The 26079-nt window shown below is 47.6% G+C and overlaps 1 protein-coding gene across 12 annotated transcripts in view; it reads right to left on the reverse strand.

The window, feature by feature from the left end:
- Positions 1-4182: 4182 nt before the first annotated feature.
- DLG1 (discs large MAGUK scaffold protein 1) overlaps positions 4183-26079 on the reverse strand; it is a 223123-nt gene continuing 201226 nt past the window's right edge. For 4 of the 12 annotated variants that reach the window (XM_020964830.2, XM_020964826.2, XM_020964825.2 and 1 more), the window contains 8 exons: positions 19567-19600; positions 16281-16322; positions 13895-13945; positions 10171-10272; positions 9861-10033; positions 8978-9087; positions 8132-8223; positions 4183-5866 (listed from right to left, as the gene is read on the reverse strand). In XM_020964830.2, coding sequence (XP_020820489.1) covers positions 5760-5866; positions 8132-8223; positions 8978-9087; positions 9861-10033; positions 10171-10272; positions 13895-13945; positions 16281-16322; positions 19567-19600 — 711 coding nt within the window. In that variant the 3' untranslated portion in view covers positions 4183-5759. Of the gene's footprint in view, positions 5867-8131; positions 8224-8977; positions 9088-9860; positions 10034-10170; positions 10273-13894; positions 13946-16280; positions 16323-19566; positions 19601-19991; positions 20178-26079 lie in introns of all 12 variants that reach the window. The other 8 variants (XM_020964828.2, XM_020964827.2, XM_020964821.2 and 5 more) reach the window with 3 other exon arrangements.

Raw genomic sequence — 26079 nt, forward strand, 5'->3', positions numbered from 1 at the left:
CTCTTGGTCCTTAAGAAGCTGTGGAAGTTCTCTTCTAAGAGGACCATGAGGGGAACTCCCCTTATTCAAGTTTATCAGATCCTCCCCAACACCTCCCAAATTGGGGGTCGATGGTAGAGGCACAAGTGGAACCTCGGGTCTGCAGCAGGCGGGGGTGGAGCATATGGGGGAGAGCGAGGAGGGGATCCCATGGATGGGGAGGCTGCTTAGATACATCATCCTCCTTCCCCTCTTCCTCTCCTACCACCATCTGCTGCACCCCAGGTAGCCAAAGGGTGGCATATGAACTCTCCTCCGTGTTAAAAGGCTCCCTTGAGTTTACATAGAAATTTAACTTTTGGCATACCCAGTCTTCAGAGGATCTGAACTTTGGCCAGAAGACGTTTCCTCCGAGTGACATCCCACCCCATCCAAACAACATTTTATCCTTTTCTTTGTGTCCTTTCCCTCATATTTTGGCAGTTCATTCCAGTCTTGGAGTCTGCTCCTTAAAGGACTATCTTCCGGAACATCAAATGGCAGCTTCTGACCTATTTTAGATAGTTGCTTGCCCATAATTCTCTTACCCATAGGCAATACTCAACAATTAACCAACAGAAGAGGTCGCCCTCTCCCCACAGTCACCTTGGTGCTCCCTCAGTGTCACCAGAATTTGGTCGGGAGAGATTGCTCTTGTCCAGAGTCAGAGACTCACTAATTAGTTAATTTAGCCAAGGGTTTTCTCCTTCCCTCCAGGTCAGAGACCTACCAATAAAGGGACATGAGAGCCACTTACCCCTGGGCTGTGCGTGTACAATTTACTTGACTGATCTGATGCACCTCAATCCTTGTCTGCAGCCGGCAGGCTTCACACAATCTCGTCGCTGCCCTGCTTCACTCTTGCTCCCCCCCAGCTTCCTGCTGGAGCAAAGACCACCTAGGTGAAAGCTGTCGGAGAAATCTCTGATGGCGCCCCGACCCTCAGGGTCCAGACAGGAGTCTCACTCACAGGTGGGCGAATCTCAGTGGGACCTCCAAAGCTGTGTGGTACAGTGATTCTAAATCAAATTAAACTCAGAGACTTCTCAAGGTGGGGGCAAAAGTTACTTTTTATTACAATCTCGAGAGAAGAGGCACCTGCTCCTCCGGTAGGCTTCCCACAGGAGAGAGGCCAGGCACACAAAAAGGAATGAGATTATATACCCTAACACAAAAAACCTCCACCCACCACTATCCCTTACTCCCATTAGCTGGGAGTGGGCTTACATTCTAGGAGGGAAAGAAAATCTTCCCTGAAGACAAAGAACAAGGAAACAGGGAATAGCCAATCCAAGCACACATGTCCTTATTTGGCGAATCTAAGGCTGATGTGGCAGTGGTGTGACCATCAGGAGAGGGTTTAGGGTCAAATTCCTATAGGTTTAGGTAATTCAGACTTATGGCCTGGGTTGGTTCTCTCAGAGCCCATCTCTAATTTCGAGACAGTTTTTTCATCACCACCCTGAGAAGTCTTCACGGAGGTTACATCTCATTCAACATCATAAGCTCCCTGAGGGCAGGGATGGTCTTGCCTCTTTTGGTATCCCGGCTCTCAGCCCAGTGCCGGGACCACAGTAGGCCCTAAGCAAATATTTATGATTTGTACTTCCCGTGCTCCAGGGCATCAAAGGGGAGGTTGCTGAGGGGAGAGGGGAGAGAAGGACTCAACCTCGAATGCGCTTCCTGAAGGTCATTCGTGCTTGGATTTGCCTTGGGCGCCCCCTTCCATTTCCAGGGCACCGTCCTATCTCCTCCCAGAGGAGAGACAAGCAAGAGGAGAGGTGGGCAAACACGTGTTTTCCCTTTGAGTCAAGAATGATCATCTAACCACCCGCAGACTCTCTGCACTTTAACTTTTAGTTAAAAATGCCTTTTGTAGTCCTCAGCTTCTCGGCCCCTTCAGGAACTTTTAACTGGCTGTTTACAAAAAGGAATCTGGATCCCGGTTGTGTCGGCTGTATTTGATTGATAAGTGATGTGGTCACCCAGCAATATGGCCAGAGGGCTCGAGGGTGACTCCTCACAGCACCCAGATGCTGTTGGCTCCACAGCCAAAGCTGCGCCAAGACAAAAGGCGCCACGGAAGACCCGAGTTCAAATCAGGCCTCAATCCCCTGACCTCTGTGTGCCCGTTTCCTCGAGTATCAAATGGGGATAACCACAGCACCTCTCAGTGAGCTACTTGTAAGAGCTCGGCACAGCACCCTCAGCCTGGCTTTCTCTTCCCTTCTGTCACTAAAGTTCGAAACTGACCAAAACATAACACCACAGTCTCATCCTGAGTCTGGCCACACTAGAGAAGAAAACAAACTCAACCCCACCCAATCAGCCAGCTCACATCCTTGAAAACCTACTGGTCAAATCACGGTGTTACTTTCAGCCGACTGAATTCATTCAGACTGCACGTCCAACAAATGCAAATATTCAAATACAACATGGCGTGACCCTCCGAGCTCTTGGAGTCTAAGCCCGGCATTCTGACTGAAAGGAGTAAGATCCGTCCTGAGACCAAAGAGCCCAGGCCGGCCGGCCCAGCAGATCTGCTGTACCACACAGCTTTGGAGGTCCCACTGAGATTCACCCAGTTGTGAGACTCCTGTCTGGACCCTGAGGGTCGGCACGCCATCAGAGGTTTCTCCGACAGCCCTCAGACCAGACCTAGGTGTTCTTTGCTCCAGCTGGATAAGGTCTCAGAGAAGCTGGGGGGGGGGAGATTCTGAAGGTGTGGAGGCAGAGTGTCGGGTTCCTCCCGCGTGGATTCTGGGTTTGTTTTTAAGCTGCTGCGCTGTTTCTGAGAATCCTACAACCTGTCATCAGGGTGACACTGAAGCCTCCCTGACGGCTGCCCATCTGGCTGTTTACAAGTAAAGTGGCCACACTAACTTTGTACGGGCTGTCCTCTTTTCAAATGAATGGGAAACAGTCCAAGCAATGGAACCCAAAGGGCCATACTGCCAAAGCCATTCCCAAAGTTGGTACCAGTTGACCACCTCAATAACAGAAAAAAGGAACCATTGTCTGCAGCCCCACCAACACTGAACTGTATAATTTCAGGGTACTTTTTTTGCCCAATTAAATGGTAGTTACCTTGTTATGAAATCTTAAAAGGTAAATAAACCTCTTAGAAGTATTTCCCTTCAAATGAGAAAGAATTTACCGTTGCCTCTCTTAAAAAACAAACTCTTAATAGCTAGCTCCATCACTCCTATCTGAGAGGCAGCACAGTCTAATGGATAGTGATGATTCAGGAGTCAATAACACCTGGGTTCAATCCTGTCTTAGACCTTTACTAGCTGTGTGTGCCTGAGTCTCAATTTGTTTGTGTGTGAAGTGGGGATACTGTCTCTCAAATAAGAGAATGCATGTAAAACCCTGTGAAAACCATAGGGTGCTCTACAGAGATGATCCAAAGGATTCTACAGTCACACAAAGAGATGTCTAACCAAAAGCCGACCCTCAGCTTGGGATGCCTGTTAGAGGGCAAAGGGAGAGGTGGCTTGTCCTGGGACCATGATCCCTGCTGCCCAGGCAGCTCCTCCAGATACTCTTACAGGTTAAAGAGCAAGCTTCCAGGCGGTTTCCCAAGTACAGGTTAACTTCCCCCCTGGTCGGCCATGCCCCTTTCTCTGCTCTCTAGCATAAGCATGTGAACTCAGCACTTACTGGCGTGCAGACTCCAAGTTCTCGGAGAGCCCTGTAGCACAAGGACAGAGGGGCAGACAGATGGAAAAAGTAAGGCCACCCTAGAGTCCGGCTGCAGCTACATCTTCACTGGGAGAGTCCAGCCGTTCTCACTTCCCTCCCTGGCCCATCACCTGAGGGGGGGAGGGAAGAAAATGGACCAAAGCACAGGAAGGGCTGCAATCTGCACCAGCGGAAGCCATGCCCCACGATGCTCAAACAATGGGTCTTGGCAATAAACAGGTCTGTCTCTCACAGTACAGCTGGTCAGACCGTTCATCAGACCACGTGAAAGAATGAGCCAGGGAGGGTAACCCTACAGTCATCTAGTGCAGAGCATGGGGGTCCACACGGTCTGTCCAGGGGCCCTGGGAACTCTCCTCAGGATCCAGGCGGCTGGTACCCCCTGGGCGCAATAATACAGCAGCTCTGTCCTTGGGTGGAGAGGGGGGATGGTGTAGAATTCAAGACACATTCAACGAGTAGGTTGTACAGTAAAGTTTATTAGCTGTTCTCCCCTTTCTGACAAATGGAATGGACATGGATCATCTTTATAAACCAGCTCTCATCTGGCTAAGAAAAAACAAGGAGGGAGCTGCTGGAAAACATATATTTAATAAACAATCAACTTCCAATCAGTGATGGGCAGCTACCAAACAATATGAACATGAATGGTGCAGTGCCAGGGTCCAGCTCTGTTCCCAGCTGGGGTCCAAGCTGAAAGCACACCAACCTGCAGTTCTGTTGTGATTTCTCCCTCTGAGAAAAGGGTGGGTTGGGGCAAGCAGAAAACAAACAACTGGAACTTTTTGTAGAAAAGAGGAGAACACGTTCATAGCATTTTCTGGCAATTCATTTCCTTCTAAAGATTTTCCCCAACAACCAGACATACCTCTGTTTGCCTTTCACATGATTAAGGAAGATCAATTCTAATTAATATTTATTTTCAAAACCAAACAAAAAGTTAGGAATAGGTGATAAAAGAAAAATATATATTTTTAAATATATATATATATATATATATGTGTGTGTGTGTGTGTGTGTGTGCGCAACTATGTAAAGAAAATAGTTCCCATAGTTACAGAGTTTTAGTTAAAGAAAGTTTAATATATATATATTTTATCATTATAACAAAATAGGCAGTTATCGTGGGTAAAATACTCGTTAAAATCTGACCCCAAAGAATACACTTGTCATTTTCTGAACCAGGTTCCTTGGCCACAGCCCTGTGGATGGCTATGACACGACAGTCCAGTTGGCTCGGCTTTGTCAGTATTGACACCCGTGAACCGTTAACCCTCTGTGTAAAGGGCAGGCCTTCCTAGCACCTAAACGTGGTCTTGATTCAGAAAACAGAAGGATCCTTAGCTATAAACAACAGTTGTAAGACACTGTAAATAGTGCTGTAAGAGCAGGATTAAAAACATTGAACATCGCTATTCCTAGCAATTGTATCAGGAAAAAAAGAAAAGAAAAAAAGGAAAAAAAAAAGAAAAAAACTTTAAAACAAAGTAACCTTTGAGAAAATGAATATCCCTTGTGAAACTAGGAAAGTTAATGCAGACGTTAATCTGAAATTAAAAAGAGAACAAACTGAAGCAGAGATTTTCCTGAACTGCCCGTAAAACAAACAAAACTCTGCTCTGATAACAAGTCAAATTTGGAAGAAAAAAGCCTTGAAAGCGGCATTGGCCAAACCATGCTATTACAGTGGGCGTGCAAAGTTGCTCACAATTTACTAAATCATTGATTAAGACCATTTTTCTTTCATTTGTTATGAAATTTTAAAAGACTGTATAGAAAGCTTTTCTGAAAATCTCTGAAAGTTACTTTCCCTTAAACATTAAGGAATTGACCACAATTTCCCCATCCCCCCCCCCCAAAACCCTCAATAGCTGGTCGGGCCATTCCATCTTCAGTTCTGAAAAATGGCAGCAGACCGACAGTGACACGCAAGAGTACAAAGGAACAAACAGAAAGGGTTACAAGGTGTTTCAGAAAAGAGGAGGACCTGTAGGGCCGGGCCAAGGCAGGAGAGGCAGGAGAAGCGCGAGTTGTCCTCACAGCTTCTCCTTTGCCGGGACCCAGATGGAAGGACCCGCCTGCTCTTCGATGATCTGCTTCACCTGGTTGTAAATGTCTTCCAGTGTGTCCCCCTGCACGATGGCTGCAACAGAGAGGAAAGGGCGTGAGTGGCAGGTAGGCGCAGGGGCTCTGCATGCCCCACGATTCTTTAGAAAATGTAACCACAGGCTGGGTGAGGGGTGGGAACTAGGAGTGGGGGAGCAGCCCCTCTCTCCTTCACACCCACACGCATTTCAGTGTGGGAGGCCCCATGAAGGCTCTGGAGCGACTAGTGGCCCTCTATCACTGCCTCACAGTTCGAAAGACTGAGTACTAAGGACAGTGGTGCATCAGGGCTTTGAACAAGAGTGGACTGCGTCCAATATCTGAATCGACCAGCTGGTGCCAGAGGGCCAAGTAACGGGTGTGACTGATAAAGACTGTGAGGAGGATGGAAGTGTATTCTAAATGTTCCATTTACTTTACAGAGAAAGGGCTGATCCAAACTGAAGCTACCAGGACAGGAAAAACCCTGCTGCTTCCCTGTCATCTCAGGAAGGCAGGAGAAACAGAACCACGGGGAGATTTCAAACAAAAACAAGACAATGGGGACAGGCAGTGGAAACACTTCAGGGTTTCAGATGCACACGATGGCAACACATCTCTGCATCAGGAAGGCCTTCCTCAAGATTCCCAAAGAGCTCATAGGCTTTCAGGTGCAAGCACCTACTGGGTGCCAGGCACTGTGCCAAGTAATGGGGACACAAAGAAAGGCAAGAGATGTTTCAGTTCAAGGGCTTCCCAAATGCAAACAACTCTATATAGGCACACTCTAAACAAACAAGATAAAGTGGGGATAATTAACATGGGAAAGCAATCAATGGCCAATAAACCTTTATTAAGCACCTACTATGTGCCAGGCACTGTGATAAGCACTCCCGGAGGAGCTCTGTACGGGACATGTAGAGGGCATGAACACAGGGACGGCCATGAAGAGGGCTGGGGAAGCCCCCCCAGAGGGGGTGGCCAGAGAGAAGGCCCGGAAGCTCTTCCTTTCCTTCATCGTTGGCTCTGGGAAAACAGCCAGAGCTTGAGGTGGAGCCAGCAGCTCCTTGGCAAACCCATTTCTTGTATCTCCTGATTTTAACAAAATGGTCAGACAGCCCCTCAAAATCGTACCAGGCGAAAGCTGGCTCTCAATGAGCCAATGACCTCGTGACTCTCATCTCCAGACACCAAAACCTCTCTCCTTTCACGCTAAAGTGAACACTAGTCATTTACACTTTGGGAGGGACACTGCACCACTCAAACGCTGTCAGAGTAGATCTAAAACCTGCTATGCTACCTGAGGAGGGCGGGGGAGAGAGGGGGAAAGAGAGAGAGAGAGGGAGGGAGAAAGAGAGGGAGGAGGAGGGAGGGAGGGAGAAAGAGAGGGAGAGAGAGGGAAAGGAGGGGGGAGAGGGAAAGAGAGGGGAGAGAGGGAGAGAGAGAGAGGTAGAGAGAGAGAGAGGGAAAGAGAGAGAGAGAAAGGAGGGGGGAGAGGGGAGAGGGAAAGAAAGAAGGGAGAGAGAGAGAGAGAGAGAAAAATATATAAAATGGTCTCATGGGAATTTGGAGCTGTTCAAAGATGGCTTTGTGATGAAATTTTAAAAGAGAAACAAATGGAGCAGCTAGGTGGCCCAGTGGACAGAGCACCTGCCCTGAAGTCAGAAGGACCTGAGTTCAAATCTGGCCTCAGACCAAACACTTGCCACTTATAAGCTGCATGACCCTGGGCAAGTCACTTAACCCCAATTGCCTTAAAAAAAAGAGAGAAAGAAAAGCTTGTTATTAAAATAAAGTTTTTTAAAAAAATAATAATTTTTTTAATGACAAAATTGTTATTAAAAGTTTTAAAAGAAAACAAAAGGCAAGACAGGGAAAAAAGACCTGCAGTGATAGAAACAAAGATCAACATACTTGAGAATCCACAAAGGAGGAAACAAAGAATCAGACGGGGTCACAGAAGAAACAGCTGACGCCTTTTGTGACCACAGAGCCAGGAGCTCTGTGCTGGGCTACGCTAATAAAGCACTTTTACTCCAGGACAGATGCCCAGTGACCAATGACCAAGCGAGAAAGAGCAGACCCAACAGACAGACAGCCCCCAGTCACCTTCCAGAGCAGGGCGAGGAATGGAGGCATCCTGGACTCAATCTACCCTTGATGGGGGGTGGGGGTCAGACGGATTCCTGCCTCTGCCTCACCTCACCACAGTACGCTCCTGCTACAAGACTGCAGCATGGAGACCAAACCAGTGTCAATATCCCTGTCTCCATGGCCCCATGGAAAAAAAACCCCATGATAACAAGTTCTCCAAGATGCCAACCTGTGAAATGCTCTGTAAACTCTTGTTCCAGTTTTGTGGCCCTCTCAAACGTCTTCCTGGCCTGCTCCTCCGTCAGACGTTTATTCATTTCCCTGCAGAAAAGAGTGAAACTCGGAGGCTGGCTCTTGAAGTGCACCAGCGTCCTGTCCCCGGTGAGCAGGCCTACCGGGAAGGCGGCCTGGGCCCCAAGTGTCCCTAGGGACGGCCGGAAGGGCTGGAATTCATTTCCCGCTGAAAAACTGTTGTAAACCTATCGGAGTTCAATCTGGTAACATTTTTGGTTTTGAAATTCTTCAACTGCTAATCAGGAAAGGGAATGCAGATGCTAGTGAATCAGCTCCAATGAACAGTATTTCAGAGGATGCTTTCTGTACAAAAGAGCCAAAGTGAAAAGTGGGTGTGGATGGGTAAACAGCCCTGCCCTCGCTGTCTTCTTAGCAGAGGATGGTGAACTCTGAAGGCTAAACCTTGTAAAAAGCAGCCAAGGGGCTGCTGGACCAACGCCTCTTGGAGCAGGGACGCCTTTCCATACGACGAGGCCTCTGCGGTCCTGCCCACATCTTCAATCCAGGACAGGCTGGAGCTCCAGCAGGAGACGCCCTTCAGACTGCCTCTCCACCAACTAAACACTGGCCCCCTACCCCCAGACTCAGGGAGGACAGTGGCAGGCCGTCCCCATAAAAGTGGGTCAGGCCTCTGGGAGGCAAGGCAGCCAGCCCCACTAACTGCTGAAAGTCTTAGGCTTCAGAGAAAACGGTCTGGCTTTGCCTTCAAACTAACTGGCAGCTTTAAGTATTACGTCCTAGGGCAATATGAGAAACCCAGAGAACTTCATCATAAACTCACATGATATTTTCCACAGACTTGGGTTTAATAAAAACAGAGATGGGGTAGAGCTGTGCAATCTGCAGCCTCTTGATGGCATTTCCTGAGACGTCAAGGATGCAATGTTTGCCCTAAAACAGAAAAACACAAAGGAAAAGTAGGGCCGTTACTGCCATCACACGGGAGGGCCTTCCTGGGCCTGTCTCCTTCTTCCGCCAGCTGAGATGACTTTCTTTCTCTTCTCCTAAAGCTCAGGCAAGAAGAGGCCCAGTGACGGCCCTGGATGCTGAGCTGTGCCCATAAGGACCACCATTCTCTGAGATTTCGACGCAAACGTTTCTTGGCATATCGAAATCTCAGAACGATGGGCCAGCACCCTGATCATATGCCTTTGTTCTAACAATCCCCTTTCCAACTCTGAGTATTTTTAGTTTCTTCCAAAGCTCAACTCAAATGCCTCTTAGCCAACTCCTGACATGTTTTATTTATACTACACACCCACCCCCATCCTAGAGAGGAATGAAGCTGAAAGGATAGGGAGTGGTAGTCCGAGGGATTTCAAAGTTCTCAATAAGGATAGGTAATGGTCCAATCCAGGGTATGACCCTCCCTCCCAGATCACTGCTACGGATGGAAGGTGTCCTGACTGCCCTATTATCAGAGTGAGAGGGCGGAAGGGTCATTCTGGTCTGCCCAGTTAAACTTTCATTTCCCTAAAAGTCTTATAAATCTATGGAGGTCACAAGAGCTTGTCATGAGAAAAGACTCTTCATGGAGGTGGAAACAGAGAGCGACACTAATGAATTCTGGTGACCACCTGGCCCTCCTCCTTCTGTGTGTGCAGGGTTTTGGCTCAGCTCTGAAGTGGCCCCTGGGGTCCACTTCCATGGGGGAAGGCCCTCACCTTCTCAGCGACCTCGCGCACAGACTGCACGCTGGTTCCGTAGAGGTGGCCGTTGTACTGCCCAGCTTCGATGAACTTGTGGTCCTGGATGTCCTTTTCCATCTGTTCCCTCGAGGTCACAAAGTGATAATCTCTGCCGTCCACCTCGTAGTCTCGCTTTGGTCTGGTCGTGTCTTAAAGAGAAGAAGGAAGATGCCTGGGGGTTAGAAGGGGGTCTGGGCACCAGGGAAAGTGGTGAAACACAAGGCTGCACCCAGGGTGGACCGCCAAAGGCGCCCTGAAGATGTGGACGCTTGGCAGGGACACTCACGTGGGACGCAGGATCCGAACTTGTCTGGGAATTCGGAGATCAGATCATCATTGATCCTGTCTTTCATGGGTCCCAAGACGATCACGGGTCGAGTGTAACTCACTGCACAGACAGAGAGAGGACAGTCACTCCCCTGGCAAGGACAGAGAAGCTTCACCTCGGCACTGTCCTCCAGTCAAGGGAAGGGCCCTGGATAGGAGAGGTGGAGGGAGGCTGGGCCCTCCTGCCAACAGTGACAAGAAGGGTCCTGGCAGGCAGGGATCAGTCATCTTGCCAACAGTCAAGCTGGCCTGGCCCCTGGTAACTGGAGCAGGACACCAACTTCCCTGGCTGCACCCGGCGGGGGGGGGGGGGGGGCACGCGCGCACGCACGCAGAGTTCACTTGGGCATGCCTGCAGGGACTTTTGTCCCTGAATACTTCATCATAAAGGACATTATTTTTACTCACCAAACTAGAGAGATTTGTCTTTAAGCGAACGATCTTTACGACAACAACACATTGTACAAAATGAGACACGTGATCCCCACCCTGGGTGAGGTGAGGGTACAGATGCTCAGGCACCACGCCCGCCTGCCACACCTTCTGCACACAAAGACATGCCAGCTCGCTGCTCATGAGGCCCGGCACCCAGCCACATTGGCACATGTCACCAGTGATGACAATGGTGACTTCCAGATTTCATGTGCCCCAAAGGGGCCTTGAGCAGGAGCACTTCAGGTGTGTCAGAATGGGCCCAGGCAAACAAGCCCGGTGTCAGAAAGACAGGGACGAAGCCCGATTCCTAACAAGAGGGGCCTGATGTGGCATCTGAGCAACGCCAGCAGGCCAGGACCACGGCATCCAGCCAGAAATGCTGTCTGGCGTCTCTGCTCCCTGAGGGGATGGCCACAACCAGCCCTGAAGGACACATGAGGCAGCCCCTGGCTGGGGGAGGGAACAAACATTTCTCTCATACCTACTATGTGCCAGGCACTGTGCTAAATACTTGACAAAGGTTATCCCACTTGCTCCTCACAAGGACCCTCAGAGGGAGGTGCTATCATTATTATCCCCATCAGGAAATCGAGGCAGACCGAGGTGAAGGGACTTGCCTGGGCTCAAACAGCTAGCAAGTGGTTGGATTTGAACTCAAGTCTTCCTGACTCCAGGGTCATGCCACCCTAGTGGGCCCCCTACCTCATTCCACTCCTGGCCTGGAGACGCACCGAGGCCCAAGGACATATGCCAGCAGGGGACCGCAGGATCAGGGAAGGGGCCTCACCTCCCCTTTTGCAAGAGGCGTCTCTTGGTCTCCCACCCACCCTGACTCTGGTTTACATGTCCACAGCTCCCAGGCTCTGCCTGTCTTTGTGCTGGGCACATTTGTCCCAAAGGAACCTCTGGGCTGGAGCATCTGGGAGGAGTCATAAAATGGAACTTCCCAAGTACAAGGGGAGGCAGGGATTTCATCAATCAGTGCATCAGTAAAGACTTATTAAGCACCTACTACGTATAAAAAGCAGTTGGTCTGAAAGGAGAACCACGGCAGGGGTGGGGGTGGGGGTGGGGGTGGAGTGAAGGGCCCTGAAGGAGGCCAGCTGAAGGAGAAGAGGACGGCTGTCTCCAACCATTCTAGGGGCTGGACTGTCTCCAAGTGGAATCATGGGCCGCTGCCAGAGGGAGGGGGTGGGGAGACTCAATGGCTGGCTTCTGGGGAAGTGGGGAGGAGGGAAAACCAAGCAGGGCCACTCTGTATTCTGTGTGGGCATGCGGGGCCACACAGAGGCTCTTGGGTCTGTTACAATGTCCAGGTGGACAGCAATCCAGAGCTTGGCAGAGGAGAGCTGTCCACCTTCCAGAGCAGCTGTCCATGGTGGACAAGGGGGGTGCAATGGTCTCAGTGTAAAATGGGGCCCCCTAAGCAGTTCAATACACTGGTTTGTGACTGTCGTGTGGGGACGCTTCTGATGATTCACATAAGGCAGAAAAGCAACAACTCACAGGTAGGAAGGCCCCAAAGGGAAGGGTTTCCTCGTGGACTGCCTGGTGTGCCAGGCATTAGGGATACCAGTTCACCTAACGAAGCCTCTGCTCACCATGAGCAGTGGAGGGGGAGACAGTAAGAGGCAGAGGCATTTTTTTCTGCATAAACAGAAAGTTAACAGAACAGAAACAAGGGCTCTGGGCAGGGGACACCAAGGAGGCTGGAGGAGGTGGTACAGGGCTTCCCATCCTAGAGTCAATCCAGAGCCCTGTGCCCGGTCACTTCCTTGCCTTGGCCCCAGGGCTGTGGCTCTACAGGACGAGGGCCTGAGCTAAGATGGCGGCTGACGGGCTCTGGGGCTGTAACAACCCGACTGGCAGGCAGGTGAGGTCTGCAAAGTGCTTTATCATCTCATCTGAAATTCTCTCTCTTCCCAAACCTCCATCTCGACACTTACGAAGAATGAAGAGCTGGCAAAACTCCCAGCTCAAACACTGTCTGTTCCCCTTATTTTGCGTCCTGAAGCCACGCAGAGCACGGCTGACACCGCGATCCTCAGTGTTGAGAATGATGCACAAGCACATGTGGTCTTTCACCAGGGGCCTCCAGAGGCCTGCATGAACACCTATACCAGGAAGGTAGCGGACACAATCCAGGGATGGGGAACCTCAAGGCCATCAAGCGCAGCCCTCTGACTGGACCCAAATGAGCTAGTTTCAACATCTGACTTCCAATAAACCTACAGCATCTAAGGGGCGGGACCACCCTTTGGTGCTCTGGAGGTGACCTCAAAGGACCATCATGAGTAAGCCAGAGGCTAAGGGAGCTCCCTCACCTACACAGGCAATCATAAATATGCCGCTTTCAAAGATCATGTGACGTGCCCATGACAGCCGAATCTCAGAGCTGGATGGGATCCCACAGGATCCAGACGCATTCAGAACAGATCACTCCCAGTGCTTTCTTGAGGGCCTCTACTGAAGGGCCAAGCCAACCGTGCCACTCCTAGACAGTTATCATCTGTATCGGCACCTTCCATACACTGCTGCTCCATCTGCCGTTAAAGACCAGGGAAAGCACACCTGCTCCCTCTTCCACGTGACGGCCCTTTCCCACATTTAACTACAGCTATGACGAGTTCTCCTCTCTGGGCCCAGTTCTCCCAACCAATCCTCATATGACAGGGAACTGGGACTCTTCCCTACCCTGGTTGCCTGCTTCCTTTGGCCAGTCTCCAGTTCATCAACAGGTACCCTACAAGGGGATGCCTGGAGCTTGACTTCTGTACCACACACGAGGCCTGACTTGGGCAGAGAATAGGGGCACTGCTGTGCCTCTCTCCATCCATCGCCTGGCTGCCTTACATCAAGCTTGCAGGCCCTTACAGCTTTTCTCAGACCAATGCCTGTCTGGCCCCACCTCTTCCCCCTTCAACTTGAAGAGAGTGGCTGGCTGCACTTTTCCCGACAGGATTTGGCTCCACACGTTGGCTGGCTAAGTAGGGCTCTGACCCTTAGCACCCCTCCCTGTTAACTGGCCCACCTGCACATACCTGAGACATCCCAGAGAAGCAATGGTGTCAATGATGGGGAGGTCAAACATATTTCTTGAAACAAATTAACAGAATAAAATCCTAACATAACAGCTTTCCCCAAAGCAAATTAGCTTCCTTCTCCAAGATGAGGAAGAGACCCAAGAGTACTTTACATTTCTATTTCTAGGCACACAGAAACATTTACATTCAGTGGATTTCACAAACCTTCTTGCTGATTCACTGGCTCATAGGACAGGACATATTCTTCTTGACCACCTGTTACAAAGTTAAAATGCAGATGAGAAAATCTAGAAAGAACCTCAATTAACATCCATCCATCCATCCATGTTTATGTACACATAAACTTTGTTTTTTTCTAGATTAAAGAAAAAGTGAGGTATCAAAGAAAATGTTTCACCTAATAAGCTGATTATGGCAACATTCACTAAAAGCACTGGTAAATCATAAAATCAAAATGAGGAACTTAAAAAATTAAAAGGAACAGTAATATACACAGAGATACTCTATTTACACAGTAACACATTTTATGCTGGTATATTTGTTCAATCTCATTTTGTGCTGTTGTAACTGGGTGGAGGTGAATTTTTATGTGTGAATGAAAACAGAATCATCGTTATAGTGTTTAAAACTGTAATTACCGACAGATTTGAGACACAACACACAGATGCTTGTCCATCCATCCCTATAGGAATTATCTCTCTGGCTTGTAACATGATAAAATATTAAAGAGTTGAGAGAATTAGCAATAAACCAAATTTGCTTTCTGAGGACGGAAGGTTGTGAAAGACTTTCCATATCACTCCTAAAGGAGGTCATTGTATGTCACTGAGAAAACAAACCACCTAGTAGTCTAAGGAAGTGACAGCTCCTCTGTAGAGTGACATTTCTGGTACATTAGGAATGGATGCAGACGGGAGCCAAGTCCTTTCCACTCCAGAAGAAGGACAGCTTGGAATTAAATGAAAGAGCTCACACATTCTGCTTTGAAGTTAAAAGCTTTTTAAATGTCAAAGGCAAGTGTCTGAAATGTGCTTCAGCTGCCACCACCCTCCTCTGAAATGCAAGTGTTAATGTGCAGGAAGGCATCTTATGTAAAGATTCTCAAAAGTCTATGAATTATAATTGAATTAGACAAAGTTCATAAAAACAAGCTAAAAATGTAACTACATAAAACTCCAACTAAAGAAAACCCTAATGAATGATCAGAACCACACAGAGACCACTGTGGACATCTGTTATACTGTGGGCTTATAAGACAAACAAGAGTGAGGTGGCCCAATGAAAGGCCTCCATCTTGGGAAATCTCTCCTGAGCATCATTCATGGACACCAACTTTCTCGGAATGGCAGCTGAAGGGCCAATCTCGGCCCATTCCCTCTATCCTCAGGCCTAAAGCCCGAGCTTTTGCTGTTTTTGACTCTTTCAATGGATGGCACAGAGTCCTCAACATCTTTTATTTCGTTTCCAAGGACATTTTGCAGCAAACGGAAGAGATACTACTACACAGGTTACTTTTCAACTATGGCATGTAAAACACTTAGGAACCTAAGACAAAAACATGCAGCCTTAAAGTCTTCATGTCTTAAAAAGCTCATGCATCTGGGGCATGGGGGAGACAGTACATACTCTCACGACCTCTTTGAGCTGGTGCATCACCCACCTCTCCACCTGTCTGTTACAGCTCCCACCCCCCTAACTCCCAGCAGCATGGTGCTGCCTGAGAGAAGTAGTAATTTTTTTGTCTACTTGGTCACAGGGAACATTGTCTAGTAAAAGCAAACCTTGACCACTACAAATGAGGGTCAAAAGTATATACTGTCACCGTGGCAAAACACGAGAGCAAAACACACATTAATAGAGTGGACCTTTTGAACAACCATACTCATCTGTAATCAAGATTACTTTCAGATTAGACAGCAGTAAAAAGAAGTTAGAAAGGCAATTTTAATTTTTTAAAGTGCTGTAAATTAAAACAAAAAGCCTCACTTCCTTCCCACCCCAAAGCTTTATCGACCAACTTAACTTTTTTGGATGTTTCATCAAAAAAAGAAAAACAAAAAATCCCCCAAGCAGACCAGAATTAGTAAGGGTAAAATAAAGTGCTAGTTAATAAAAAGAGTCCTGTTAGGAAATTTAGAATTTCTTTCACCATCTCGTTTGTTTGGCCAAAACTCATGGCTATCAACAATGGTGAGTTGACAGAAATCATATTTGGCGACATAAAATCTGTGTTTGAGTTACTGTAACTTAACCTAAAAATAAGTGCACTTTATTATTGTTGTTAGAAAGCACCTTATAATTCAACGAAAAGTACAAAAAATTAAGTTCTCTTCAAATGAGAAATTTATTTCTTCTAAGAGGTGGCAACATTGCGCATGCACTTATTAAAAACGATGACTTGTTCTTCAAACAATTCATGCCAGTATCTTAACAGCTGTGGAGGTTTTTAAAAAGTTGCTTCAATTTTTTTCACAGTGTTTATTGTAATGGAACATCTGCCACAGAATATTTGCAATCCACATTAAGGGAAGTACATGAAAACAAATTATATTCCCAGGGATTAAAAAGAAATAAATAACAGAACACTTACGGTAACTACTTTCACTATCGCTGGCATTAGAAGTTACATGCTCTGAAATTACAACACAATGGAAAAATAAGGAATCACAATGTCATGAATTTTCAAAAAAAGCTGAGAAAATTTATCAAAATAAAGACAAGCTGACATTACAAAACACTGAGATATAAAGCACACAGAAGCAAAGAGCTTATCAAATAATTCCTGATTTTCTTTACAGAATTTAATTCCATTTTGTACACAAAAATCAGGCAAGAAAAGTGATCTTTATTAGAGACACTACAAAATTTATCTAGATAACATAAAATAGATGACAAACTACATCTTTGTGAACTAGCCGAGAACAGGACAAAGAAGGGTAAGGTGTAACTGAAGCATCTGGCTTATGGGGAACGTTGTTAGCCCAAGATTTTGTGCTGAGCAAACAAATGCCTTCCTCGAAGGCAGAGGTCCTTAAACTCCAAGTTTTTTTTAGTCCAATTCCTTTTTTCTGACTCTCAAGTGAGAGATGATCTCATGTTTTGAGTTTACAGGCAAAGCTCTTTTGAAGGCACAAATTCTGAAACTTCAAAGAAAATAAAACTTAACAGGGAAAAACTAGGCCTCAAAACTTCCAGTGCTGAGACTGTGATGATGACATTTTGAAAAGTAAACACTGAGTTCAGACCACCATTTTTAGTGAGTTGGACTGCAGCCATGTTTCCCCTAAAACAAGCCCTACCTTTAAGGATAATTCTGGAGTCACGAACTAAGCTTCGCCTCTGACTATCACACCACCATGGATTCTTCAACATGTCTACACACTCACCCACTCACCCTAAGCTGGCTGACCTGGGAGGTTGCTGTTTGTGCTAATGGATACCTGGAGGGCAACAAGGAAAGAAGAAATGTATTCCTTTGAGGAACTGACTGCTTGGTTTGGGGCAGTCACTGATTAGGGCAAAGGAGGCACAGACATCCATCAGATCCCCAAATGATCTATAAGAAGATAGACAGGGTTGCCTGTGAGATTTTTCTAGTGTTGCAGGGCCTGCTCCAGTCTGCCTTCTGTGAGCATGGTCTCCAAGAACCAGAGTCACTTTTTCACTCTGAACAGGGTCCTCGGAGGCAGGGAGGAGAGCATGAAGGCCTCAATATCTGGTGACTAGAAAAAACTTTTAAAGTTGGAGACAGGATGGGGATTCTAGAGAATTTGGACAGGAAAAGGCATCAGTTACACCTTATTACTCAAAGAATCTCCTACAGTCACAGAGTTCTGAAAGAAAAGGCACTTTTAAGAGAAAAGCATGAATGTTTTAGACTAGAACAGTAGGAAACGATTATCAGAGAAAGGAGGCTGCATTCTTTACATCTCACTGAGCAACCAAGGCAAGGAACCATGTGTGGGATGGTGGACGTGGCCACTGCTTTAGGTCTGGTCAGGGCTAACTCTCAATTCTACATCGTGTTTAGTTCTGCTCCTGGGGGCTGGGGATAGGGAGGAGAGCAGAGACACTTGCCTAGAGAACAAGACATCTTCGCTCTGACCTGAACTAGGAATGTCTGATTCTTCACATCAGACTGTCCTGGGATGGAATGTTTTGGCACCTGAACAAGCAACAGGTGAACTTTAAGGCCAATGTAAGTGAAATTGTAACTTGCTTGATTGAAAAGGGATTAAAATATCTGGCATTGCTGTCAATGTGAGAATCCACCAAATGCTACAAATACCACACAGCCTAAAATAGAACAGGAATCATGAGAACTCCCATTTTCCCAGTGCTCCAATGCTACAAAGAGCTGTGGAAGGAAGGCAAAAGGAAGGAACCAAATTCAGCCCCTGGTCTCCCTTTAGCTACTTGTCTCTGGATCTCGGCTGCAGAAGAGAACTGAGGCCAGAGTGGGAAGACCAGAGAACTCTGCAAACATCAGGGTTTGGTCAGTGACAGCCACCTGCACTGCGTGCTGCCAACAGACCAGCCGCCTCCTGGGATTTCTCTGTACTGCCCAGGGGCACTGACACGTCTTCCATTCTCATTCAATCTGAGATCGTATCAGCTCTACTGTACATTTCTTATTCTTATCCTACATAAACTGAGAGAAATGAGGACAAGAAAAATCAAACTGTGTCCTGACATACAGAGAAATCATATGCTTTTAAACTTCCTACAAGTTTTTCATCCTGGAAGACAAAAAAAATCTAAATTTATTCACATTTACTTTATATCATTTAGTCTAAAAGCAAAAGGCAGCCTGAGAGAAACTGAACAAAACCAGATAAAATACAAATTACATGGTTGTGAAATTCAATGCTTGCCCTTCAATGCTGTCCTCAGAAAACAGAAATCAAACCGGAGTGAGGGGTGGGGCTGGCAGAGACGGCCACCCTGACTTTGGCACTTCTAAGTTCCAAAAGGAGAGGCTACCAAGAAGGCTTATGAAGGACCTCAGTGTGTGATGATTGATGCTTATTCTTGGAGGCAACTCAGAAACAAGATTATCGCCCAGACCAAATGAAGGTCTTAGGAGACCCACAAAAGCATCTGGAGAGGTTTTTCACATCACAGCAATGCAGAAGTTACTAGCTTTAATGTTCTGCTTTACAGAAAATGAATTTGTTAACTACTTCATGAGGCTAAACTAAGTGTTGTACTTGTGGGCTAATTAACCTGAACCGAGAAGCCCCCGAGGGCCATTTCCCTGCTGCTCCCTGCTCTCTTCTCTCCATTACCTCTAGCGAGCCAACTTTTAAAAGAGGGGTGGAATTGGAAGGGTTAGGCTCCACTATTAGCTCCTCTGCTTTCTAAACAAACACACTGTCACTACTGCAAGTTCCTTGAAACTCTTTTCCTCTTCGTAATCCTACGTTTTATACATGAATGCTGTAATGTTGATGGTTTTTCAGCATTTAGTCCCAAAAGAAAATTAACTTTATGGCCACTGAGGTCTCCCCCAACTTTGGGATTTGATGTGGTATAGCTTCCATATTACGAGGTGTAACTTTAGTTTTGAAAAATATCAATTTAAAATTGAAAAAACCACAGCAAAGCATTCAGTTGTCAACAAAATTACAAAGAGGAAAATGTGTTTTTGAACACACGGAGGAATAACTGTGTGCTGCAGGTAGGTAAATCACTGGAGAGAGAAACAGAAACCAGAAGTGGGTTTTACAGTGAATGAAAACCCAGGTGTGTTATCGTGAGAACTCTAAAAGCGGACTAGATTAGGAGGCTCTCTAGGCCAGAAGACGCTGCCGCCAATCTGGGAATTATCTGACAAAGTCGGGTCTGTCTATGGACGGGAGGACTGGATCACTTACTCAGGCCTTTTGATCCCATGTCGTCAGGGATCTCCTGTAGAGTAGTCCCCAGAGAGCAAGCGATAAAAAGATAATCAAAGAAAACAGTCGTCAGTCATGTACAAACCAGGTGCTACAACCAGAGACAGTTCCAAGACCATGGCAGGTGCACGCGCTTTACACAGGCGTCACAGGGGCTTGAAGGCTTCCAGGAATCAGCCCTGGGAATAAACACTGAGAACTTCGTTCTCTGCCTCAGTGGCCGCCGAGCCAGTACGCAGACAGGCGACAATCGCTAGGACATTACGTTCTGCAAGGCTAAAGAGGTGAAAACGGAATGATTGCTGGCAATCTAGCCGAGGGGCTGGTGGGATGATTCCACTGACAGTTAAGCGCCACAAGCCCCTTCGTGCCAACTTGGAACCTGCCAGCGGCTCCTTCATCACCTGGGGCAGCCCTTGAAACTGTCTCCATGGTAACAGCCTCCCGTGGGCGAGCGCTGGCGGCTCTTGGCTGGCGCCTGCATACTCACGGTCAACGTCACTGGTTTCCTGCTCACTCTGGTCCTTGCTCTTGTAGAAGGGGAACTTTCGGGGAAAGAGGTTCTTTTTACGCTTGCCATTGAGTGACTGCTGAAGAAGAGAAGGGGGCAAAACAAAGGGGGTCTAACGTCGGTGTGGACAACGGCCCAGCCTAGCAGCCCTGGGGAAGCCGACTCTCGTGACCACAGCATGCAGTTTGTAACTGAACTGAGCTTTCACAAAACCCTCCAATTTGGCTGCGGTATAGCCGAGAGAACTCAAAACCACAGAGACCAGAAACATCGTCTAAGATGCCTGCCGAAACTGGGCCTCCATGCTACTTGATATAGTCTTCAGATCAGCTAATCAATGCTGATCAGTTTTGCAGTCATTGCCAGGTCAGATGGCAGAGGGCACGGCTTCCAGCCATGGCAGTGAATCTCTTGTGCAGACCCTGGCAGATGCACTAATAGCAGTCTGGCACTGAAGTCCTTCCTCCTCTTTCTTGTTTATAGGAGAGAAAAAAAAATGAGGGGGATGGTGGCAATGACCGAGAGGTGCCCACCAAGTGTTTCCGAGGCTGATGGGCTTTGATAGGTCTGGGGGGCACAAGGCAGCTTGATTGCAGCGGCAGATCAGCAGCTTACGGCTGCTTATACACGTTACATGTTCTGACAGCATCCTAAATTCTAAAAAGTCATCAAAGACCCTCCCTGGTCTGGTGCCCGCCAGGCAGTAGGGATGGGGGAGGAGCTGGGATGGAGGCCGCCACACTTCTGGTCCTGACCTGAGACCCTTCCCTCATATCTGTAAGACACTTCATCAAAGGCCAGACTCAACAAACCCAACCCTTCTTTTCTCCCAAGAACAAAAGCACTAAGGGAATACAGATGCTGATTCCATGATGGACACGAGAACAATCTAGGCCCCCTGCCCTGCGCTTGGTCTAAGATTTTCGATAAGGCTGAATTCAGTATTCACTTCAATTCTTTGGTTCACTTCCCCTAACCCTTGAACCTCATTGTGACCGGAATCTCTCCACACACTAAAAACCAAGCAATCCCACACTGCCCGGAGCTGCTGCCAGGAGCAGAGGGCTCCCCATCTGAGGAGGGCAGACTGGGCCCCGGGGTCCACTTCAACTCTGAGGTTCTGTGCTGCCTCTCCTCCTCTGGCTCTTATGATGCTGGGGCTTCTTGGTTTCTGCTGCTCGCTTAACTCTGGTTCCCCCCTCCCCCCCTTACTCAGGCAGTCCCACAACCCTGTGACGCACTTCTGCATGAGAGCCCGGACTTCCACTCAGCCCCATCTCAATGTGATTTTTGCCTTGTCTCCTTCACCATACTTCCCCTTCTGACAGGTTGATGAGTTAACCTGGAGGAGTGCTGAGACAAAGTTCACCTAGCTTTTATGTCACTCCTGGGTAAAGATGGAGAGGTAAGGGCTAGGCAGGGACTGAAGTACCATCATTGAAGGGTCAATGTCCACTAGGAAGGTGTCTCCTCAGGGATGCTTAGCTAACTGGGAGATGAGAGGCAAAAAGTGCAAGGACAGTTAATAGCTTGAAAGACTAGAACATGGAGCTGAATCAAACAAGATAAATGTAAAGTCTTGGGTTCAAGAAATCCACTTGACAAAGATAACATGGCCCGGGCTCGCCTCAAAAAGACCCGAGGGTCTTTAGAGGAGAGCAAACTGAATATGAGTTAATAGTATGCTATGATCAAGAGAAGAAATGGGACCTGAGAGTGCACAGCACAAGAGGGAGGTCAGAGCCCCACTCCCCTCTGTCCCAGTAAGACCATCTTTGGGATAACACGTCTGGCTCGGGGCACCACGTGTGAGCTAAGAATGGGGCTCAAGGTCACCCAGGCTACCGTGCTCCATGCTGGTGGGCTGGAGGAACCAGGCCTATTTATCCTGGAGAAGAAACACCTGAGGGGACCCAGCAGCTGTCTGAGGGTCTGCGGGGACGAGGCTTCTGCTTGGCCCCAGAGAGGACAGCATTTCCTCACCATCTGAGCTATCCCAAGGGAAATACACTGCCTGTCAAAGGCCTGGCCTCCCTTTCAGCGACCATCCTCAGGGACTGGCATGACAACTTTTGGCCGCGTACAGTGCCCAGACCCAGACCAGCCTGGCTGGCCTCTCAGATCCTTGGCACTGGCTTCCTCCAGTACAGTGGCCTGCTTCCCCCACTTCTAGGGAAAACCTCTCCCTCCCTGCTGTCAACAAACCTGCTCAGGTTTCCTCTAGCCTAGGAAAGAACCAAAAAAACCTTTCCTCGATTCTGTCATCCCTTCTGATTGTCATCCTCTCGACCCCCTAGCTTCACTCCTCTGCTCTACAATGGCTCTCTCCAAGGTGCCCAGCAAGCTCCTAATGGCCAGATCTCACCTTCCTTTTTGCAGCTTCCACGGCTGCTGGCCAGGCCCTCCTGCTGGACACGTGCCCTCATGGCTCCCTTCCTGTGTGACTGCCCCTTCTGAGACCTTCAGCCATCTCCTGCCTCCCCAGGCTCTCGCTCTTCTGATGATGACGCTTCCACTTTTTCACTTCCTCCCTGCCAGCCAGGCAGGGGTCCAGCACTATCAGTGGCAGCCCCTTTCTCTCCACTCCCTCTTTACCACCCAGCCCAGACCCCCTCACTACTCTCTTCTCCCCAACGCAGCAATCTGGGCCACTCTCTTGCTCTTGCCTGGTTCTAGGACAGCCTATGCACTCCTCCTTGCACAGCCCGGCCCCACCTTCCTTTCCCAGACCGAGTTCATCCTGTGCCCTCTTCATGCATACTGCACTCAGAGCTCTTCTCTGAATGACAGACTTGAGAAGGCAGCTGCTTAGGTGGAATCACAGAGGACAGACCCGGAGTCACAAAGACCTGAGTCTGAATTCAGCCTCAGTTAATTATTGGCTGTGTGACCTAGGGCAAGTCACTTAACCTATCCAGGCCTCAGTTTCCTTATCTGAAAAATGTGGATAACAACGCCACCACCCAACTCCCAGGGCTGTTAAGTACCTGGTGCTCAAAGCAATACAGAAATGCTAGCTATCACCATCAGCTTTACTAATTATTAGGACCACTCCCTTCCTGCGAGGCCATCTCCCCTGCTTGGGGTCTTCCCAGATCCCTCCTGATCCCTCCCCTGTCCCCAGACCATTCTGTGGCTGCCCTGAGGCACCTTTTGATCACCTCCCTGATTCGCCCTTCCTCTCCCCCAGCAGCACTGACACCGGTGGTTTTCTGGTTATTCTCAGTGCCTCGGGCAACACTTCAAGTGTCTGTGGTTCATACAGATTTGTCTTATTTCACTCTCTTAATTTTATCTTTAAGCAAAGTGAGGTTTCCCATCTGTCTCAGTGTGTGCAGGAGGGGTGGAGGGAGGTGAGTTAAGTTTCACCCATTTCTCCAGCTAAAGGAAGGAGGCACCCCTCTCCTTGGCTGTTTCTCACAAGCTCTGTCTAGGGCTGTCGGCCCCTCTACCCACCAAACACGAGATGGCATGTGAAGACAACCCTTGTGGCTTTCTCCCAGCTCTAACCCCCTGGGCTCTGCCATGAGCACATATGTCCTTGTTGGAAGCAGAGTCATTCAAGTGGCCCAGACCAGGTCAGCCTCATGTCATGTTAACATAGCTTGCTGTGGATTTTCCTCCTGACAAGGAAGTCAGAATTAACACGATCATCTTGAAATAACAGAAATGATCACAGATATATAAAGGCAACTTCTTTTGGTTCTCCACTCTTACAGTTGTATGCTATGCTACACCACTCTTTTAACGAAGAAAAGTGAGTTATAATTTAAGTTTCAAGGGAAAGCCCATAAAAATTATTAAGAAACAGTTCTGTATCATGATCAAAATTTCACTGATTAGATAAAACTATGTGAAGTAATGTGACACATTTAATATCTGTCAAGTAGCATCTTATGGATAAAAAGCCTTAGCTGAATTCAAACAGAAAAGAACAAAGAAAGGGCTTCACGGGCATTTGGGGGCAATCATCTTATCCGCTTTTTAACATGAGGCACATTTTGGAAAAACGTATGGATGTAATCTGTTCTTTCAGCACGCAAGAATGACTGCTTTTGAGTTTAGCAGAATTTGGCCACCAAAATCTCTCCCCTCTTCTTACTGCATGTTTTGTGGTCAGAGTCAGTTTCACAGCAAACAACCAAAAGAAATACGAAATTTAAAAAGTTTTGAGTCATGGTTGAAAAAAAAAATCAGTCAAAATGTGGTATCTTACAGATATCATAAGAACACAGAAGATGAAGAACTGCGGTTAGTTGGAAGGATTAATTGTATTAAATTTAACATGAAGCGCTCCACATAACTATCAGAAGCCAGAAGAAGGATTTAGCCCAAGCAAAAGCTAAGAACGTGCAGAGAAAGAGCGCCCCAGAGAGCGGGCTCGTTCATGCTCGCTTGGGCTTGCCAGCACCAGCTTCGCCGTTTTCCCAAAAGAAAACCAAGCTGCCATGGGCCACTCTTCACCATCAATGCTGCTGGCAGGTGAGACACTGGAGTGACATGGAGTAAGGGTAAGAGTCTATTTAAAAAATCACAAATTTAATTCACGGTGTGAATGTTATGTAGCTGGTCACTTAAACTTTCATACCTGACACTTTGAAACATCCATATGAAAGTTTAAATGACTTTAATGAGAAACTGAAATGTCAGAAGTTTACAGTTGAAGAAGAAGAAAAGGATGGGGGCGAGAAGAGGCTGTAGAAGACAGACAGGCAGTTCTCTATCAATGGCAAGCGTATTTCCCCCCCTCCTATCATGCATATTCTGGGTGCTTGTGTTAGGACACAGGGACTGTGTACAAACTGGTTACAGTCAACAAAGGAGACTAGGATTGAAATGTCGTTAATTCAGTTAACTGCTCACAGTTTTATAAGTTACAACATGCAATTCATTCTCATCAAGACATACTTACTGCAGACTCTATTGCTAAATGATCACTTACAGAGATGAGCAAACACAAACCAAAGCACCCCCTCTTTTCCAAGCCCTAAGCACTGTCTGCAGGGCCCCCTCTTCCTTCTGACTTGACTTGAAACAACGCAGTTAAGACTTTCTGGACTCGCACAAGGGCACATCTGCTCTGACCTCAAGTAGCAGAGATGAGGCACATTTGTGTTAGCAGATTTTATGGCTGTAGGGAGGATTCAAAGTGAGGGCCTCATGCAGGCCTAGAAAAAACAGTTGTTGGCTTGCCAAAGGAAGCTCTTATGGAGAAGAGGTTTAAGTCACAAGTACCTTTTTCTTGGGGGGTGTGGGGGGCGGGAGGAGAGAAGATAAGATCTAAGATTTTTGAGCTGGAGGAACCTTGGAGATCATCAAGTTCATGGCAGAACTGGGGTTTGAATCTTGGTCTCCCAACTCCCAGCAGTCCCTGCTGCCTTACCGTAAAACGTATCCAGCCCCAGCAGGACCCCCTTCCTTCCTAGCGTCTCTGAGTGGAGAATGGCCTTTGGCTGACACAGTGGAATGAAGAGTAGAAATAATCCACTGGCTTTCTATAAAGGTCTCAGGCCAAGTCTCCACCGGTGTTAACCAAATGGCTGGCTTTTGGGGAGCCTTAAAAGTGCGTCAGTCCTCACCGACCCCTATGCTCTGCCCTGATCCCGATCACATTTCTACGACAGCCTTTAACTGCATGTCATTGCAGCAGGCAAAAAAGGATGAGGGCTGTGGGTGCTAATTATGACCAAGGCAGGAGGACCTTGGTGATCCTCTTTGGATATTTATCACACCCCAATCATACATAGCTCAGAGTGCTGAGAAGTATGAGCAGACTTCCAAAACAAGACTGAAAAAGTCCGCAAACATGTTTGAACAACAAGGACAAAACACCTGAAGTAATCTTAGAAAAAAATGGGGGGGGAAGGAAATAAGGAATGGGAAGCAACCAGGAGAGTCCTATAAACTTACACACTTTATGGCCTTAGGGTCTGAGGCTTTTTGACCCTCTCAAAAGTTTCACATGTAATCATGGACCATTA

The sequence above is a fragment of the Phascolarctos cinereus genome, unplaced genomic scaffold (assembly GCF_003287225.1).
Source record: "Phascolarctos cinereus isolate Bilbo 61053 unplaced genomic scaffold, phaCin_HiC Scaffold_7;HRSCAF=346, whole genome shotgun sequence".
Classification (NCBI taxonomy): domain Eukaryota; kingdom Metazoa; phylum Chordata; class Mammalia; order Diprotodontia; family Phascolarctidae; genus Phascolarctos; species Phascolarctos cinereus.